This window comes from Eretmochelys imbricata, chromosome 24 (assembly GCF_965152235.1).
Source record: "Eretmochelys imbricata isolate rEreImb1 chromosome 24, rEreImb1.hap1, whole genome shotgun sequence".
In the NCBI taxonomy this organism is placed as follows: Eukaryota; Metazoa; Chordata; order Testudines; family Cheloniidae; genus Eretmochelys; species Eretmochelys imbricata.
Genome location: NC_135595.1, coordinates 11,742,423 through 11,756,738, shown reverse-complemented (window position 1 = coordinate 11,756,738; position 14,316 = coordinate 11,742,423). Strand labels below are relative to the sequence as shown.

At 50.7% G+C, this 14,316-nt stretch overlaps 1 protein-coding gene across 1 annotated transcript; it reads left to right on the top strand.

The window, feature by feature from the left end:
* Positions 1-840: 840 nt before the first annotated feature.
* On the top strand, positions 841-10,371 carry SLAMF8 (SLAM family member 8). Its single transcript, XM_077840813.1, has 5 exons — positions 841-880; positions 6,016-6,342; positions 7,497-7,802; positions 8,881-8,994; positions 10,313-10,371. Exons 1-5 carry the CDS (start codon positions 841-843, stop codon positions 10,369-10,371), a joined length of 846 nt encoding a protein of 281 aa, XP_077696939.1.
* The last annotated feature ends 3,945 nt before the right edge of the window (positions 10,372-14,316 follow it).

Below are 14,316 nucleotides of genomic sequence, written 5' to 3'. Positions count from 1 at the left end.
CCTTTTGAAAACCTCCAGTGGAGGAGATTCCACAACCTCCCGAGGCATCTGTTCCATTGTCCTACTGTTCTTACTGTCCAATGGAGTTCTCCGCCAGCAGGGAAAGCTCATCTGTGCTGGAGACAGGGCTTCCTCAGGGGCCACTCCCAGACTGTGGAGCAAACTCCCCCAGGAATTATGGACTCACCACTTCCTGCTCCCAGTGCCAGCAGTATGGCTCTGCCTGGTCTGCTCTGAAAGAAACAGGACCTTTAAAAACAGCCCCTCCCCTGAAATCTCTCCCAAAGCACCCCCTCCCTGGCATGCAGAGTTCTCCCTCTAGGAAGCCAGGATCATGTTACTTAATGCCCGGCTGGAAGGCGCCCAGATATTTGGGTCATGGAAGAACCATTCAATAGGACAGAGTTCACCAAGGTCCTAGCTCTGCCATGGTGCTTTGGTCTCATCACTAGCAGTGTGAATCGTGCACTCATGGGCCACTGGCATCTTCTCTGGAAACATTTTGGCCTGTACTGTGCTCCTCCCCAGCCAATGCAGCCTCCATGTGGCCTGGTACCTGCAAGGCACAGTCTGGCCCTATCCTGCCTCCTCTGAGGGGCCAGCTACTGCTCTGGTGTTGCATGAGACCAGAATCTCCAGCCTCTGTCTTGGGCCCATTAACTGTTCCTGAGAAGTACAGGCTGAGCACAGCCTCTCACTTCTGCTTTGAGTTGCGGGTTTGAGTGATGACAGAGAAGAGGGGATTTCCTGTGGGAAAATCAGGCAATCCCATTGCCAGACATCAACAAGAGCTTTCATTTTCTCCAGAAAAAGCACCCTAGCAGGCTCTGGATTAGCGAGATGGTGGCTTGGCTGGTGCTGGCTCTGTTCCTGCACAAAGGTAAGAGTTCTCACCCCTCCTCACCCTGCTGTTACTTACTGCGGTCTCTGTAGGCTGACCTTTAACCAGTGAGTGGATGGAGAGCTGACTCTCAGCCAGTCCCTGATGCTAACTCAGCCACAGGGCTCACCGCAGATATGAGCATCACTGGAACACGTCAGACCTGTGTGTGTATCAGGGAGTGAGAGGAGCAGCTCCTTTCACCCATGGGAGCAGCCAGCAGTGTCTCAGGGCAGCTGGGTGAGCCACATGAACACGTATGCCAGTGCAGATTCACTTGGATCTCCATGGGTTGCTACAGATTCAGGGCTAGTTGTAATTTTTATTGTGTATTATTTGTATTACCATAGTGCTTAGCAGCCCCAGCCAAGGACCAGAACTCTGGTGCTAGGCACTGTGCACAGAACAAAAGGACAGTCCCTGCCCCAAGAAGCTGACAAAATATATTAGAGAGACAAGGGGATGAGGTAATCTCTTCTATTAAACCAGTTTCTGTGGTGAGAGAGACAAACTTTCTAGTTTACACAAAGCTCTTCTTCAGATCTAGGAACTGTACTCAGAGTGTCACAGCTAAACACAACCTGGAACAGATTGTTTAGCATAAGTAGTTAGCACATTTCAAGGGACCATTCAAGGTGAAGTGGCCCATTAACACCTCTCCAGTCATAGGGGGAGAAGAAAAAAAAAAAGCTGGGGAGGGGGCTAGTGAGTTACAGATTTTTGTAATGAGTCACAAATCCAGTATCTCTGTTGAGTTCATGATTTTCAGTGTCTAGCAAAGTTATGAATTGAAGTTCCCAGGCTTGTCTTTTGAAGGTGTTTTGCAGGCTTCCTTTGAGGCTGAGGACTGAGAGATCAGATATGCAGTGATCACTTTGTGAAGTATTTTTGCCTTCTATCATTTTTCTGGGTGAGTTCATTGGAGAGTGTAGTGATTGTCTTGTTTCACCCACATAGTAGTTACTGAGGCATTTAGTGCACTGGATGAGGTACACCATTTGTTTTAAGTATCGGAAGGGTAGCTGTATTAGTCTGTATCCACAAAAACAACGAGGAGTCTGGTGGCCCCTTAAAGTCTAACATGTTTATTTGGGCATAAGCTTTCATGGGTAAAAAACCCACTTCTTCAGATGCATGGAGTGAAAATTACAGACACAGGCATAAATATATATTGGCACATGAAGAGAAGGGAGTTACCTTACAAGTGGAGAACCAGTGTTGAAGGCCAATTCAGTTAGGGGGGATGTGGTCCACTCCCAATAATTGATGAGGAGGTGTCAATACCAAGAGAGGGAAAATTGCTTTTCTAGTGAGCCAGCCACTCCCAGTCCCTATTCAAGCCCAGATTGATGGTGTTAAGTTTGAAAATGAATTGTAGCTCAGCAGTTTCTCTTTTAAGTCTGTTTTTGAAGCTTTTTGTTGAAGTATGGCTACTTTTAAATCTGTTATTGAGTGGCCAGGGAGATTGAAGTGTTCTCCTACTATCATTTGTTTTGATAGTCATGTGTAGGGACCCATGGAAGAGGTCTTTAAAGGTGTGTTGTGGGGGGGTGTTGATCATTGTAGCAGTGGAGCAATGTCTGCAGGTTTTGCATCTGTTGTTCTGGCAGGGTCTGGTGTCACTCTGAGTTGGTGGGTCCTGGTCTGTGGGGAGCTTGTTTCTGATGATGAGCTTGATAAGGCTGTGAGGGGGTGGGGTGGGGTGGGGTGGGGGGAGGTGCTTCAAGGCCCAAAGAGGGGGCTCAGGAAAAATTTCTTTCAGGATGGGACACCTGTTGAGTATGGGTCGTACTAGTTTGATGATCCCCCATATGGGTTCCCATGTGGTGTGATAGGTGACAACTAGAGGTGTGTGGTTGGAGGGGGTTTTATTTCTGTATTGAAGCAGGTTCTCTTGGGGTATTTGGGTGGCCCATTCCATAACAGATCTACTTCTCTGGTGGAGTGTCCTTTTTTGTTGAAGGAAGTTTTAAGTGTGTTAAGGTGTGTATCCTGGATTTTCTCCTTGGAGCATATCCTGTGGTATCTGAGGGCTTGGCTTTAGAGAACAGATTTCTTGGTGTATTTGGGGTAGTTATTGGATCTGTGAAGGTAGGTGCGGTGATCCATGGGTGTCTTGTATACAGTTGTCTGTAGGGTTCCACTGTTGAAGCTGATTGTGGTGGCCAGGAAGCTGATGCTGGTGAGGAAGTGTTCTGGAGAGAGTTTATCCTTGTGGAAATGTCAAATTCTGTTTGTGTGGGGGCCTGGACCTTCTTTTTATTGGGAGTCTCAATCTGCAGCATTTAACTTTAGAAGGATATGTCAGTTAAATATCTGACTTCAGCATAATTCCTTGTTGCTACATCACAGGCTGCATCTGGAGCAAGCCAGGGGCTGCTCTGTTGGTTCCTGTCTCACCATAGTAACGGCCACGCTGCTTCCAACTGCTGGAACATTCGCTCTTAACTGGCAACCTGCACAGGATTTTTTAATGACAGGTTTCAGAGTAACAGCCGTGTTAGTCTGTATTCGCAAAAAGAAAAGGAGGACTTGTGGCACCTTAGAGACTAACCAATTTATTTGAGCATGAGCTTTCGTGAGCTATAGCTCACTTCATCGGATGCATACCGTGGAAACTGCAGCAGACTTTATATATACACAGAGAATATGAAACAATACCTCCTCCCACCCCACTGTCCTGCTGGTAATAGCTTATCTAAAGTGATCATCAGGTTGGGCCATTTCCAGCACAAATCCAGGTTTTCTCACCCTCCACCCCCCCACACAAATTCACTCTCCTGCTGGTGATAGCCCATCCAAAGTGACAACTCTTTACACAATGTGCATGATAATCAAGTTGGGCCATTTCCTGCACAAATCCAGGTTCTCTCACCCACTCACCCCCCTCCCAAAAACCACACACACAAACTCGCTATCCTGCTGGTAATAGCTCATCCAAAGTGACCATTCTCCCTACAATGTGCATGATAATCAAGGTGGGCCATTTCCAGCACAAATCCAGATTTTCTCACATCCCCCCCACCCCCATACACACACAAACGCACTCTCCTGCTGGTAATAGCTCATCCAAACTGACCACTCTCCAAGTTTAAATCCAAGTTAAACCAGAACATCTTGGGGGGGGGTAGGAAAAAACAAGAGGAAATAGGCTACCTTGCATAATGACTTAGCCACTCCCAGTCTCTATTTAAGCCTAAATTAATAGTATCCAATTTGCAAATGAATTCCAATTCAGCAGTTTCTCGCTGGAGTCTGGATTTGAAGTTTTTTTGTTTTAAGATAGCGACCTTCATGTCTGTGATTGCGTGACCAGAGAGATTGAAGTGTTCTCCGACTGGTTTATGAATGTTATAATTCTTGACATCTGATTTGTGTCCATTTATTCTTTTACGTAGAGACTGTCCAGTTTGACCAATGTAAATGGCAGAGGGGCATTGCTGGCACATGATGGCATATATCACATTGGTGGATGTGCAGGTGAACGAGCCTCTGATAGTGTGGCTGATGTTATTAGGCCCTGTGATGGTGTCCCCTGAATAGATATGTGGGCACAATTGGCAACGGGCTTTGTTGCAAGGATAAGTTCCTGGGTTAGTGGTTCTGTTGTGTGGTATGTGGTTGTTGGTGAGTATTTGCTTCAGGTTGCAGAGCTGTCTGTAGACAAGGACTGGCCTGTCTCCCAAGATTTGTGAGAGTGTTGGGTCATCCTTTAGGATAGGTTGTAGATCCTTAATAATGCGTTGGAGGGGTTTTAGTTGGGGGCTGAAGGTGACGGCTAGTGGTGTTCTGTTATTTTCTTTGTTAGGCCTGTCCTGTAGTAGGTGACTTCTGGGAACTCTTCTGGCTCTATCAATCTGTTTCTTTACTTCTGCAGGTGGGTATTGTAGTTGTAAGAAAGCTTGACAGAGATCTTGTAGGTGTTTGTCTCTGTCTGAGGGGTTGGAGCCTATTTCCTCTTGTTTTTTCCTACCCCCCCCCCCCAGATGTTCTGGTTTAACTTGGATTTAAACTTGGAGAGTGGTCAGTTTGGATGAGCTATTACCAGCAGGAGAGTGCGTTTGTGTGTGTATGGGGGTGGGGGGGATGTGAGAAAACCTGGATTTGTGCTGGAAATGGCCCACCTTGATTATCATGCACATTGTAGGGAGAATGGTCACTTTGGATGAGCTATTACCAGCAGGATAGCGAGTTTGTGTGTGTGGTTTTTGGGAGGGGAGTGAGGGGGTGAGAGAACCTGGATTTGTGCAGGAAATGGCCCAACTTGATTATCATGCACATTGTGTAAAGAGTTGTCACTTTGGATGGGCTATCACCAGCAGGAGAGTGAATTTGTGTGGGGGGGTGGAGGGTGAGAAAACCTGGATTTGTGCTGGAAATGGCCCAACCTGATGATCACTTTAGATAAGCTATTACCAGCAGGACAGTGGGGTGGGAGGAGGTATTGTTTCATATTCTCTGTGTATATATAAAGTCTGCTGCAGTTTCCACGGTATGCATCCGATGAAGTGAGCTATAGCTCACGAAAGCTCATGCTCAAATAAATTGGTTAGTCTCTAAGGTGCCACAAGTACTCCTTTTCTTTTTGAGGATTTTTTAAATGGGGCTTGTGCTCTTTTTAGATTCTTTGTGATGGAGAAAGAGCAGAGAGGTGTGGGACAGGTGGACGGTTTAGAGGCAGGGATGGGGGAGGGTGATTCAAAGTTTGTTGTTTGATGGTTCCTTTTTGCCTTAGGAAAGTCTGGTCTTGTTTTTGCCTGGAGGCCCCTGGGCATCTGTGAGCTTCCCAGTGGGTGCCTGCCAGGAGAAAGGCCCTAGGACTCCTGTGACATGGATGCTTTTGGTCCTGGCAGCCTCACCTTCCCAGGGCACTGCAGATGGGAAGCCTGTAGGCAGGGGAAGAGGGAACTTGGGAAGGTGACACCAGAGGCAGGGATGGGAGAGGCTGTGGGGACTCTGCACTGGCCACCATGTCAGACTCAGCCATGGAGATGCCAAAGATGCCCAGGGGAGCAAGGAGAAGGCTGCCCTGGGTGTCGGGAGAGGAGAACCACTGTGGCCTCAGATATGCTGCTTCTATCCCAGCTCCTCCCATGACCCTAACATGAAGGCATCTGCCTGTTGCCTCGTTCCAGCCCCACCGGCCACAGCCCGTGCCACCGTGAAGGTGACAGGAGTGGTGGGGAGAGCAGTGTTGCTGGGAGCCGACATCCCCCTGGGGTTCCAAGTCAGGGATGCCATCTGGAGGTACCTAGCGCCGGCAGAAGAGCTAGTGGCCACCTACTTCAGGGGCTCAGCGGAGACCCTGTACCAATCCCGTTTCTATGGGCGGAGCCGGCTCCACAGTAACCTCACCCTGGAGATCAGTCAGGTGGAACTGGGAGATAGCGGCACCTTCTCAGCCCTGCTGGTGAACACACGAGGACAGACGGAGACGCGCATGCTGCACCTGGCAGTCTACGGTACGCCGGGTTGGGCTCCTGTTTCCTTGCCACTTAAGCGCAGGAGGGTGATGTGTTTGGAGCTAGGCCAAATTCTCCATGGACGAACACTCTGTGCAGTTTTCAGAGTATCAGCCGTGTTAGTCTGTATCCGCAAAAAGAAAAGAAGGACTTGTGACACCTTAGAGACTAACAGTCTCACCTGAACCAGCAGGGAACAACCCGCTCCCTGGCGCCAGCCCTGTCCCCGCAGGCTGCCAGGCCCAGCAGCTGACTCTGACAGAGGCCCCCTGAGGGAGCTGGGGCAGCTGTGCTGAGCTCCCAGGCAGGCAGTCCCGGGACAGGGCACCCACCCTACCCAGACTCCTTGGGTATTTTATGTTCTAATACGAAGCTCTGGGGGCAAATGTCCTGCTGGCCTGGCGAAGGGGATTAGCCTGTGGTGTGAGGCCTGGTCCAGCCTCTGCTGCAGAGGGTATAACTCGGCGACTCCCCAGGTTACAAGGCCAGAAGGGATCGTCTAGTCCGCCCTCCACTCCCTGCATTACTATGGAAGGCGAGCGCCGTTGCCATCACGGGGCACGTCAGCTGGGCATCCAGAGCCAGCCTGCCCTGGGAGGTGACTGCGTGTCCCATCGCCCTCATTCTGGGCACCCAATGAACATGTCCCAGAGGGCAGGGACAGGGGAGCACTGCCCTTCTGCTAACCAGGAAATGCTGTCACAGGCACAAGGCAGCACGTAGGGAACTTGGGGCTGTGACTTCCCTCTTGCCTTTATTTCTGCTCTTACAAAGCAACTACCAGGCTGGCACCACAGCCCTTTGGCTCTGGATGACGAGGGACCCTGTGAGATCGGCAGTAGATGAAGTTGGCCACACAGGCTGTCACGGCCTCCTACACCCCCCCTCCGCTCCCCCCACACACATACACTTGGGGCTACTAGGACTGAAGTTTGAAAGCCCTGCCCAGTGGGAGAGCAGCACCAAACCCCCAGACAGAGCCCGATATTTCTAGGGGTAGATCTGGTGAGTGAGTGCAAATGGATGTATTCATGCACTAATACCAGGTGTGCTGGTGCAGCGGGTGGTCCCGCAGGGAGGTGGGGTTTGAGTATCCAGCCAGGGGGAGATTACTGGCTTTGACCCCTCTGCTGTCCTGTCTGCTCTATGTCCAGAAGTGGTTTCCCAGCTGACACTGCAGGTGTTCACATCAGAGAGCAGCCGCAGTGGCTCTGCGAGGGTCTGCGAGGTGTTCCTGACCTGTGTGGCGGCCAGTGGCACCAACGTAACCTACAGCTGGGGCAGGACGGATGGCAAGGTGCTGAGCATGGACAATCACTCTCTCTTTGAGGCTGGCCTGGTCCTATGGGCTAAGCTGGGCCCCTCGGATAGGCAGGTATCCTATACCTGTACTGCAGCCAATGCTGTCAGTTGGGAATCAGCTACCATCGCACCCTGGGAACACTGCCAGAGGGAAACAGGTATGTCATGTTTCACCCATCTCCCATGCCCAGCCCAGTGCCTAGCCACTTGGCATGAGCCAATGGCCCAGCTGTCTGCAGCCACAAGACAGTGCCTGGGAGATGGATTTTGTGGGAGGGCATTTACTTTTGATAGCAGATTTGCTACCATGTGAAGGTGGATGAGGTGGAGAGGGAGTCACGGTCCCTGGTGAATCTTCACTGAGGATTATCACCCAGAGAGTCTAAAACTACAGGCATATCCAGGGTGTTCTGAATGATCCAAGCCCTGGTCAGACCCCCACATGGGTTCAAGCTGTGGAAGCATCTGCAGCACTGGAGGAGGGCTCTCGGTTACCTGCACAATGGCTGAGTTTAAAGGTTGGGAGTTGGCAGCCCAGGTCACTCAGCCCCTCAGTGCCACAGCTGATACAAGGGAATGCACGAGTAATGGCCACACTGTGCTCTCATTTACATGGTTGTCAATCCAGAGTCACTCCAATGCAGTCATTGGCCTCACTCTGCATTTTCACCAGTGTAGCTGAGAGTAGACTTTGGCCTGGACTGTTGCAAACACAGGACAAGAAGATCCATGGAAGGGCGAGGAAATTCCACAAATCTAAAGAAGCTGCAAGAAATCCTCCCCGCTCTGGATTGCAGAGGAACTTCAGCTTCCCCCACATTTCCTGCTGCCTCAGCTCACTCTTGGCACCGTCGGGAGGTGGAGGGCAGCGGGGGTGTTTGGAGAATGCTTTTCCTCTGGCTTTTCCTGCAGCTGCTTTTAGCCCGGTTCTGTGACTTTCCTGGCAGAACAGCAGGAAGGCTGTGGATCAGCACCGGGGGGGCTGGGAATGCAGGCTAAAGAGTAGACAGGCTAAAGTTCTGGGTAGTCTGAATTTCCCTGTGACTCTCCTCCCCCACTCTGTCATGGTCTGTTGGCTCATGGAGTGTGAGAAGCTTTCATGGTGCAGCAGGTGGCTGGAATTCCTCTTCCCAATGCCTGGCGCCAGCACAGCTACAGAGCCTGTGCGTACTTGGCTGGGGTTCCCTGCCCAGAAGAGCCCACGGCACTCATGACATCTTCCTCTTCCCTGCTCAGGTGCGGAAGATGCCGTGTACGACTATAGAAACATCCTGCTCATTGCTCTGCCCCTCTCTGTCCTGGTCCTGGCAGTGGTTGTCTTCGGGCTCCTTCTCTCTCGGAAGCGCTCAGGTAGGAGCTGTCTATCACAAGAATCACTGTTCACTGGCTTTGCTCTGCCAAGTACTGAAGAGCCCTCTTGTGAGCTGTATACACCTGCAGGAGAGGGACGCAATGCCAGGAGAATGCAGGGGGATGGGCACTCTGATACCACGGGGATGGGCATGGTGCAAATCCCCAGGCAGATGGATAGGAAGGGAGGGAGGTGCAGGGTGTCACAGTGCTGCTCTGTCCTTGTCTCCCACATAGAAACCAGCTGCTGCCAGTGGGGGCAGGTTTCCAGAGACAACATGAAAGCTCGGCGCTCAGTCCCCATTAGCCTTCGGTGCATTTGGAAATCTCCCCCTTAGGAAATAAAAGTGGGAACTTCCCACCCCCACCCTCCAGCAGCTGAGGGGTTGTGACACAAACAGGGAATCTGATTTTCATAGTTCTGTGCACAGGGAGCTTCCCCTCTTCGCTCAGGTGGAGTCTGATGCCACAAAGCCAGCATGAAGGGCCTTCTACCACCAGACTGGATTGTGGCCTCCACAGCCTTCCCAGCCTGTCCGGCCAGGTGCCAACCCATGGCCCCAAACCTCCTCCCCATAAGGTGCTGGCATTAGACTGCCAGGCCAGTCCCACCCAGTGGCTCCACTGGAAGGCAGGGACTGGCTGCACCATAGTCCCTGTGAGAGAGCTGCAGGGGTGGCTTCCAGCCGCCTTCAGACAACGACCTGTAGCTGTGGTGGAATGGCCATTTGGAGACATTCCTGCTGGTTCCCCATGACAACTCAACTCGCGGCTGGAACAAAGCTACAAGGGCTGTTTGTCTGCTGGGGCTGCTGACTCCCTTGCTGAAGCCAAAAGGGAGCACAGAGAGAATGCCAGTGCTGTCTGATTGAATCTCCATTAGCTCAGTTGTGAGCCCCGCAGGGGCAGCTCAGCCAGTTAGGTAAATGAGCCGAGTCCCATGATGGTTGGGTCTTTTGCCTGTGACCTTAAAACCTGTCCTATCTGCATAGACATTGTGCGTCCCATGACTTTGCTATTGTTGGAGTTTTCCCTGTGATCTTGACGCTCTGCTGCGCTGGGTGTCTGCTGCCTCCCAGCTCCCCAGACACTGCCGCATGTCACCAGCAGTGCACGTCTTTAGCCTGTGAGGCTTGGTGAGGTGCTACAGAAATGCAAAGGTGTGCTTGCCCCTCGGGTGTGTGTGTGTGTGTGTCTGTGTGTGTGTGTGTGTGTGTGTGTGAATAGTCACTGGGCAGAGAACAAATATATTTAACACACACCCCTTCCCGAAAGCTCTGCTACTTCTGGGAATGACATTTGTTTCCCCCTTCCTTAGGGAAGCAAAGAACGAAATTGCTGTTGGATGCCTCGGAGCCTGCCGTGGCCCCTGTCTAGGAATTGACACTGTGTACAGAGCAGAGGCATGTCCTTTTGGGAGAGCAGCCCTCCTTTCTCTTTGTCGCTGGCATGGAAGAAAGCTCACAGGGTTTGCTTGACCCACATTCTCTTTTCTTCTGGAGAATTTCTCAGGGGGCTGGCAGCTTCCATTGCCCCGGGGACAGCTGGGTGACTGTGAGAGTCACTGTGGGTCAGGATCCCAGCACAGACTTGCTTTCGGCCACAGAAGCATTAATCAGCCCTCAGAGCAGTCGCTCACCCTTTGCACCGTGTTTCTCTCCCAGTTCCCCAGACCCCCACATTAAAAACCATGCAGACATTTTTACTGAATTTGCTTGTTTCTGTCTATAATTTTCATCAACATTGCTGAATAGTCCTGACTAGTAGTCCTCTGCTAGTTAACATTTTATCGGTGACCTCACAGAAAACAGAAAATCATTACTGATGAAGTTTGCAGTTGACGGCGGAGGGGTAAATAATGAAGAGGACTGGTCACTGGAGGGTAATATTATAAATGCCAGTCAACATGGTTTATGATAAATAAATCCTGATACCAAAAGGGTTTTGATGTGCTGCCCCTAAACGATTGGCTAAGACAATGACCAGGGTATGAATAAGGATGTGCCATTGAAAAGGCCTGCTGAGTAAAGATGGAGCTGCTGAAAAGACCCTTCAATCTTTCCTTGTCACCACTCTGTAGACAAGTGGCTCACGAAGAGATGTTACATGGGCAAGGTTGTGAAAACCCAATACACAACTATATGGTTGTTGCAACCGATGTCTGAGACCCCAGAACCATGTAATGAGAGCCACACAACCATGGTAATGGATAATGAATGTGATCATGAGGACAGCTCTTGGACTCAGCTGTTGTTTGAGACGCCAAAACCTAATCAGGAGACTCCGAATAATTCCAATGTCAGGGTGCATAGGGCCAAATCACAGCTAAGTTGCAAGTAGAAATATTTAAGGGTAAACAAGAGGTGCCGATGATAGAAACTGGTCACAATCACGCAAATGGCTAGGGAATGTGGCACCCAGTCAAAACTTTGGGGGCTCAAGAGCATCAGCTAAGGAGGCCTCTTGACATACAAGGCAAAGGTTTTAAGCACATAAGAAAGGAAAAATGGTGCCTTATCTGAGTTTCTTCATTAAATCTGTCAGCAGTTGGGCGATGACTCTTCAGAGGTCTTGGAAACTTTGCTCACCGTCCCAGTGAGTACGCCCCTTTAACAAGCACCGTGCATTTGTTTGTGTTTGTGTAAGGGGTGTGCTGATAGGGACCCAAAATGCCCTCAGTGCTGTAGGCGTAGGGCTGTGCTTTGATATGATTTGCAAGAGGTGGAGTCAAGTAGATCTGCGCTGGCCTGGTCATATGCCACCATGCCCCATTATGGGGCGTTCCATAAAAACACACTTCTCACAGTTATTTCCAATTGACATTTTATTTGCAGTTTCTCAGCTGCTGAGAGATTTATAATAAGAAATTCAGGTAAGGCACCATTTTAGTTTTTATAACATGGTTCAAACCTTTACTTTTTGTGTCAAAAGGACACATTAGCTCATTTAGGCCCATTGAAATCAGTGGAAGTTAGGAGCCTAAATACCTTTCTTAGGTTTGCAACCCTCCTGCTTTTGCTGGGAGTCTCCCAAAATTGGGCTTTATCTCCCAGAGACTACTAAAGCCAATCCGGGAGATTTTAGGCTGCTAGAAATCCGGCAGCGCAGCAGGGCTAAGGCAGGCTCCCTACCTGCCCTGGCCCCATGCTGCTCCCGAAAGTGGCCAGCATGTCCCTGAAGCCCCCGCGAGGGGCAGGGGTCTCCGCGTGCTGCCCGTGCCCCAAGTGCCCCCTCCGCAACTCCCATTGGCCAGGAACCTTAGGGGTCACCAGTATAATCAAGAGAGTCCACGAACATGCCTGCAACCAGAAGTGACGTGGGGTAGGGAGGGGGGATGCGGGATCACATACCCTCCCCAAATTTCTGCCTTCCATTTAGCACTAGCCCCCCTAGTACCTAACAAGTACCCTAAAATAGTTGCAAACAGGACTTGATTGTCAAACTCAACAACTGTAATGAAGAAAGAAGAACATCTAGTGTGAAATGCATCACCTTTGAACCAGTGATTCATTGTAGACCTTCTTGAAACCCTGGAAATATATCCTCTCAAATGTACTTTGCATTCTTTCTGTCTCTTCCTGTGTACTTCTCTTCTTTTTCACATTAAAGTCATTCTGCATCATAATACCAGCGTCCTGGTTTTCCTTTCTGCTCCATGTCTTATTTACAAACTGTGGCCCAGATCCTCAGAATTCCTTAGGCACCTAACTTCTATTGCAATCACTGTGAGTATGACACCTAAGGCCATGTCTATGCTACAAAGTTAATTTGGTTTAAGTTATGTTGATGTACAATCACCACTGTAATTATATCACTGTTTCATGTCCACACTATGTTCCTTGTGTCAGTGGAGCACATCCACAGGAGCAGCTCTTGCATCAACACAGAGAACAGCGCACAGTGGGTAGTTATCTCACTGTGCAACCTGCTACAGGGTGTTTGGGGAAGGGTTTGCAGTGCCTCGTCAGGGCAGGTTCAGTGTCACATGATGCAAGTTTCTCAATCCCATCATTCCATGGGCATCCTACTCGGTTTCCAGCTGCTTTTCAACTGCCCTGTGCAAAATGCTGCTGATACTGTCAAACTAAATCTTAATTCCAGCCTCGTTTCACTCCAAACATTTGTCCATTGTCACGGAGTGTGGGGGACTCCAGGCCCTGCATCCCTCTTCCTGGGATTCACTGAGACCCTCAGCCAGCCAGTAAAACAGAATGTTTATTGGACAACAGGAACACAGTCCAAAACAGAGCTTGTGGGTACAACCAGGACTCCTCAGTCAAGTCCTTCTGGGGGAGCAGGGAGCTTAGACCCCCAGCCCTGGGGTTCCCTGCATTCCTCCACCCAGCACCAAACTGAAAACTAAACCCCCCCAGCAGGCTCTCTCCTGCAGCCTCTGTTCACATTCCCGGGCAGAGGTGTCACATCTCCCTCCCCCTCCTGGCTCAGGTGACAGGCTCTCAGGTCTCCCATCTCCAGGGCACATTCCCAGGTCAACACTCCCCTCTCCCTGCTGCGTCACATCGTTACATCTCTCCCCCCTTCGAGACTGAACTGACCAGTGACCAGTGACCTGGGGAAGTTCCTGGCCCCCTCTCCGGGACAGCGCATCCGCTATCATGTTGGCACTTCCCTTCACGTGGACCACATCCATGTCATAATCCTGCAGGAGCAGACTCCATCTCAGGAGTTTGGTGTTGGCTCCTTTCATCTGGTGCAGCCAGGTCAGGGGAGAGTGGTCGGTGTACACGGTGAAGTGTCGCCCAAAGAGATAGGGCTCTAGTTTCTTGAGGGCCCACACCATGGCCAGGCACTCCTTCTCGATGGCCGCATAGTGTTGCTCCGGGGTAGCAACTTTTTCCTCAGGTACACGATGGGGTGTCTCTCCCCCTTTTCATCCTCCTGCATTAACACCGTCCCCAGTCCCGTGTCTGAGGCGTTGGTGAACACCACAAAGGGCTTGTCAAAGTCTGGGTTTGCCAGAACTGGGTCACTGACCAGAGCCTCCTTCAGCGCCCGGAAAGCCTCCTGGCACTGCTTGGTCCAGACCACCTTGTCTGGCTTCCCCTTCTTGCATAGCTCAGTGATGGGGGTGGCTATGGTGCTAAAGTGGGGCACAAATCTTCGGCAGTATCCTGCCATCCCAATAAAGGCTTGGACCTGCTTTTTGGTGTGGGGAGCAGGCCAGTCTCTGATCACCTCCACCTTGGCTGGTTCCAGCTTTAGGCGGCCGCTCCCCACCCGGTGGCCCAGGTAAGATACTTCAGCCATCCCCACCTTGCACTTCTCCGCTTTTACAGTCAGCCCAGCCCCCTGGAGTTGGTC